The sequence below is a fragment of the Nannobrachium achirus genome, assembly GCF_963921795.1.
Source record: "Nannobrachium achirus genome assembly, chromosome: 20".
Lineage (NCBI taxonomy): Eukaryota > Metazoa > Chordata > Actinopteri > Myctophiformes > Myctophidae > Nannobrachium > Nannobrachium achirus.
Window position 1 is genome coordinate 21,810,459 of NC_137827.1, and position 6,000 is coordinate 21,816,458.

The window sequence follows — 6,000 nt, forward strand, 5'->3', positions numbered from 1 at the left end:
TGTGTGTGTGTGTGTGTGTGTGTGTGTGTGTGTGTGTGTGTTGCGTGCGCGTGTGAGTGAGTGTGCCTGGCCTGCACAAAACAGCGCCCCTCCTTTAACTAGTGTGTTGTGTGTGGCCACTCAAGGTATTGCCAGGCTACGGACGGACACAGCCAGCCAGCCAGCCAGCCAGCCACCCAGCCACCCACATACCCACGGACATACCTGTCTATTGGGAGCGCTTTCACCGCTCCAAAAAAAAAACTTGCAGCCGGTACAAACCGCTACACATTCCATACAGAGAGAAGAACATTCATACATGCAAATAATTTATAAACACACTCAAGCATTCACACATACAGGTGCACACGGACATGCACGCACAAAAGCACGAACGCACGCACAAACTATGGGGTGGAATGTGCACAAGTACCTCAAGCCTGCCTAGTTTACAGTTTTCTGTTAACTAATAAATGTGAATGGTACCGTACAGTGACGTAGTTGAAAGGAATGGGATCAAATTAATCATGGAGAGTGTCTTACTCCCCAAAACTGTTGTTCTTGCAGCATATCTGCTTCTCCTTGCCAAGCATCTAGACTGCTAGCACAGCAAGTTCATCCAAACTGAACATATGGCATTGGCTGCACAACTCTACAGGAGTAAGTAGTATATCCACCATTATGAATAAAAAGATGTCTTGTCATGTTATCAATCATAACGTTCATTTTCCAGAGCTGACTGTGTTCCATTGACTACAAAAAAGTGCTTCCATAATTGTGGAATGTCTCTCTCTCTCTAAACATGATGGTAATAGATGAGCCTGGCAGACTTGCCTGACACCACCTCAAATCATTTACATGACCATTGTATTCAGAGTTGTTAGCCCATAAAGGGACATCGTTTTTGGAGTGAGAGAGGGAGAGGTGGACGGTCTGAGAGGGGGATATTTTACCCATGCTAGAACTGCTGCGTACCGAAACCTGAAAACGCTGTTGTCAGAGCAATAACCCTGGCAATGCTTCTTACACAATAAAATCAGCATTTGCTAAACTTGCCATTAGTCATTAATAAGAAACGGTCAATCTATTTAAGTGTTAAGTGTGTAGCGTCATAGCGCTTCACTCAACAGCACACCAGCACCACTGCCTCTTTTGCCTGTGTAACCATTTTAAGTCTATGGGAATTGCAGGTGTCAGTCAGACATTGGTCAGATCCCGCAGAGGACTTGAGCTACTGTGCTTGAATTTTGATACGTTCCACACACCCCTCTGCAAGCGTGCGCGCACACACACACACACACACACACACACACACACACACACACACACACACACACACACACACACACACACACACACACACACACACACACACACACACACACACACACACACACACACACACACACACACACACACACACACACACACACACACACTTTTTGTCCACTATTTTTTTACTCCAAATTTGCTCAAATTTGGTTAATTCAAAACCAAACAACTGATCCACCACACACCCTTGCTTCAGATTGAAGAGGGCCATACAATTAATACTTCCAAACATGTCCAAATCCTGCATCAATAATGAGCCACTGTCTTCTTTTAGAGTAGTATGTGGTTGTCTTGGAAACAGAGAGGTCAGCATGTGGGCAAGCAAGCAAACACACACACACACACACACACACACACACACACACACACACACGCACACGCACACGCACACACACACACACACACACACACGCACACACGCACACGCACACACGTGCAGTGCAGTGCACATCTGACAAATTACTGAGATTAGTCAATAGCAGGATTACGTGTGAATAGTCCCTACTCCCCCATGATGGTAAATAAGAACAGTGCACAAAGAATGCGCTGCAATGCAACATGGGAAAGAGATAGAGCAAGAGGGAGAGAAAGTAGAACATTTGAATATGAAAGAGCTCTTGATTGATCATGTATTATTTTATTATTTACGCAACAAAGTAGTGTAATTACTTTTTGCCTTCGTTATGGAACATGATAGATGACTTTAGACATAATGCAAATGAGGTCAGAGAAGGTGAATTTTGGATGTTAACCTCAGTATAAATCATACTGTTTGTTAATTTGAGCCAGGAGGTATTGAGTCTGAGCTCAGGACTGACAACACAGTTACTAGGAGGAAAGATCTTTTCTTTTCCTATATTGATCCAAAGTCAAGCATCTAGGTAATCAGGGCAACCTTGGTCAAACCTCAAGGATGAATATTAATTCTGCTCTCACTCTAAGGTCTGAATGTTTAGATAAGAACGTTGCTATTCATCCCTGGTCTCCTTCTCATTTCTGTCTATTTTAAAGGAAACAGGGAGTCAATTGGAAAGGAGCTGAAAATGAGAAAATAAATAAATAAATAAATACTTTATTTAATTAATTATTTTTTCTTTTATTTAGCCTTTATTTGATAGGTAGAGTAGAAAGACAGAGTCTATGGCTATTTGGGGGTCTTTGGCATGGAAACGTTTGGGAACGTCTCCATTTCTTCATGTTGTGTGTGTGGTTTGCATTTCTCCTGCAGAGCAAGATCCTCTGTGATGCTGATGCCCAGACGCGTTTGGGGTGATTTTCACACTCTCAGAGTAAAATGAACACCTAGGATGTTGCTGTGTCTCCAACATAATGTTGTGTTCTGTGGGATGGGCGCAGGGGCTTGTAGCCATCACTTAGGGCATTGGTTCTCAAACGTATTTCTTTATTTCAAGGACCCCCATAACCCCCATAACTCCACAGGTCCATTTGGTTCCATTTGTAGACTCTCAGAGTAACGGGTGACTGACATTAAGAGGCAATGCTCAAATCCTCCAGGTTGTCCTGACAACCAGGAGGCAATTCAAACAGGCCAATTAAAATGTGGAGCAGGCAGATTGAGGGTGAAGTCACAGTGCAGAGATCAAGCTTGACAGGACATGACAACCGAACTGAGGGAGTTGACAGTTGAAAGCATGAAGCCAGTTGCTATCTGTGGACAGGGAAATGATAATTATAAGTCTGTATGCAAACAGTGTGTGTACCTGTGTAATGTATTGCATTTAAAGGAGGTCTGCAGATGAATACAAATGTGAATGTGCGCTTTCAACATTGACTTTCAACATGCCAACATAACTGTGACACTTTTTTCAATGAAGAGCAGAGACAACTTCTCATCCTTGAGGCAAGAAACACAGAAATTGCAATTGCAGTGATCTTTAGTTATACTGTGTGCATTCCCTTAAGGCAGGAATATGTACGACATGGAAGTGGTCGGGGTGTCATCGAATCGTTAAAGTATTTCACACAACACAAGTGTTTTTCTTGAAATCGGCAGTCATATCGCTGTGGTTTTCACTACACAACTGTGGTTTTCATCGACTCATAGCCGAGTTGTAGCAAAGCTTCTGGCCAATGAGAGGGAGTGTTGTTGTGGAACTGACATTAGCAGCATGAAGCTCAAGGATTGGTCGGAATGGATGTTTTGGGGTGTGCGCTGCTGTGAGTTTGTGTGAAACTCAGTTAAAACTAAAGTATAAAGTTGGAACGATTAACTGAGGATTACTTCTCTGCCAGCTGTCAACCAGTCGATCCTTCTTTTATTAGGTCCATGTGATATTGTGTTATTGTGCATTATTTGTTCCCTGCGTCGCTTTCTTTGCATGCAGCCCATGCTGTTATCTCCACAGTTTATTTTGGGTTTGATGCACAACACAACACATGGGCCCACGGAAAGAGGGATCGGCTTGGCTGGTACTGTTCTCTCACTGGTTGAAACGGAAGCTTCTCGCAGTGCTTATCGCAGCCCAGTCGGCGATAGAGACAAATATCTAACCTGACAGATATCCAGAAACGCTCGGGAAGCTCTCGTCGAGTGCTGGAATTGTGCAATGATCTTGTTGCAGAGGCTTTCACACACTAGCAAAACCTCAGCGAGCAAAGCCCGATCTTGTGTCAGATCGCGAGCGCCAAAAATGGTCGGCGACAGCATAATCAGAGGAAATATCTTCTTGCCAGCCCTAAGGGCAATAACAATTTCACCTTTTTCCCCTAGGGGAGCTTGTCTTACACACAGATAAGCCACACAATGGTTCAGCAAAGACAATAGCAGCAACAAAAGTTTAAGTGCAAAGAATGAGGACAATTACAGCAGAGAATAAGACAATAGGTTCCTTCCACAATTGAGCTACAGAGAAAATAAAGTCACACAGAAATAGTAGTGCTGAGAACCTCTGTAACATCTGATTTGATCTAAATTACAATTATTGGGTTAAAAAATGTATGTGTGTGCATGACTGCATGTGTGTGGTGTGTTGTGATGAACGTACTATCCAGAGGACCCCATTGATGGCAAGAACCGTCGGTATCCCTCCAAAGGGCAAGCCCTGCAAGACACTGCTGCGAGAGTGGGAACGATAACACCTGTCTGCCGTGCTGTTGCCTTCCCCAAGGGAAGCCAGAAAGCCCAGGACATCGAGCTCCACGCCGCTCCCCTCCACAGGGGGTTCCCTGGTTACAAACAGCTCAGAGTCCACCATCGTTCTTCTCTGGATGTTAAGTCAAGCAACCATTCCTAAAGGGAGACAAGAGAGCGAGAGAGCTAGAGATTATTATTATGTTGCATTCACCCGACTGTTCTGGAAATCCCCTTTACCGAACCACAGGTTTCCTGTGTGCTATGAGCTCTTGTGTTAAAGTTAGGCACCACTTCCTGTTCCTCTTAGCCGTTTCATTCTGACAGGTTGGGGTGCGTCCACACAAGACATGCATTAACCCCCATCCACTTCCATGTTAAGGGAATAACCCACATCGTGAGACATGCATTGACCCCCATCCACTCCCATGTTAAGGCAATAACTTCTGGGTTATTCCCTTAAAGGACCGGTTCACCTCTGGGACAACCAGATCTCATTTTATTGTTGTTTGGGACACGATCAAGTTATTTTTTTGAGTTCAATCTGTGTTTTTAGATATTTTAGTATTTCAGCATGCTACAACTGGTCATATGATGCTTTGTAGCATGATATTGCATCATCTAATGCATCATATGATGCAAAATGCATCATATGATGCTTTGTAGCATGCTGAAATACAAAAATTACCCAAAAAACAGATTGAACTAAAGAAATAACTCAGGATTGTGTTGATCGTGTCCAAAACAACAATAAAATAAGATCTGGTTGTCCCAGAGGTGAACCGGTCCTTTAACATGGGAGTGGATGGGGGTTAATGCATCTGTCTCGTGATGTGTGGAGGCACCCTTTGAGAGCCTGTGACACCTGAATCTCTGCATGGTGATTACTTGGTGCCTTGTTAAGTGCATTTGAATCAGCTGTGTGGAGGAAGTGAAGCCCACATTAACACACCCCCTTTTCCCCAGTAAGCTCACTGAAAAACTTAAGGGGCACTCGGGTGGTGCAGGGGTAAAGTGCTGCGGTGCCTCCAGCTTGACCACACGCTCCTAGGGATAGTGGTTGCTGCATGAGCAACTCCCACAACCTGTCAGGGCGCCTGTACAATGGGGCTCTTAAGCCGTGACATCATTTTGTAGTCAGGTACCAAGCAGATTTATTGTCAATATGGGCAGTGCTGTGTCCCTCGCAATTTCAACAGATCAGAGACAAAAATCAAGACTAAAGTATAATTCTACCACTTTCCTGTCAAAAAGAAAGAGAAGAAAAATTTGCTTATAGTAAAAAGATTCACAGGCGCTGGTGCCTCTTACCGCCTACAAAATGATGTCAGACTTAAGAGGCCCATAGGGACATGAACTGGGTCGGATAAAGTGTTCCTCTGCATGTGTTAGGCCCTCCCTGTGAAACGTCTCCTTACTGTCAGGTTAAAAGAAGCGGCTGGTGTCGTCATGTGTACAGGAGACAGGTGCTAATGTCGGCACCCTCCCACATGCACAACTGTAGGGGCCACAAGTGTGGGGAACATTGGGATTTGACATAATGACCAAGGCCTTTATTTTATGAAGACATTATGAAGACATAAAGACATACCCGAGTG

General features: G+C 44.1%; 1 protein-coding gene across 1 annotated transcript in view; it reads right to left on the reverse strand.

Moving 5' to 3' along the window:
- tmem63c (transmembrane protein 63C) overlaps positions 1-4,526 on the reverse strand; it is a gene marked incomplete at its 5' end in the record, with an annotated part of 29,977 nt that extends 25,451 nt beyond the window's left edge. The window contains one exon of the mRNA XM_080750110.1: positions 4,317-4,526. Coding sequence (XP_080606236.1) covers positions 4,317-4,526 — 210 coding nt within the window. The remainder of the gene's footprint in view (positions 1-4,316) is intronic.
- Positions 4,527-6,000: the final 1,474 nt, after the last annotated feature.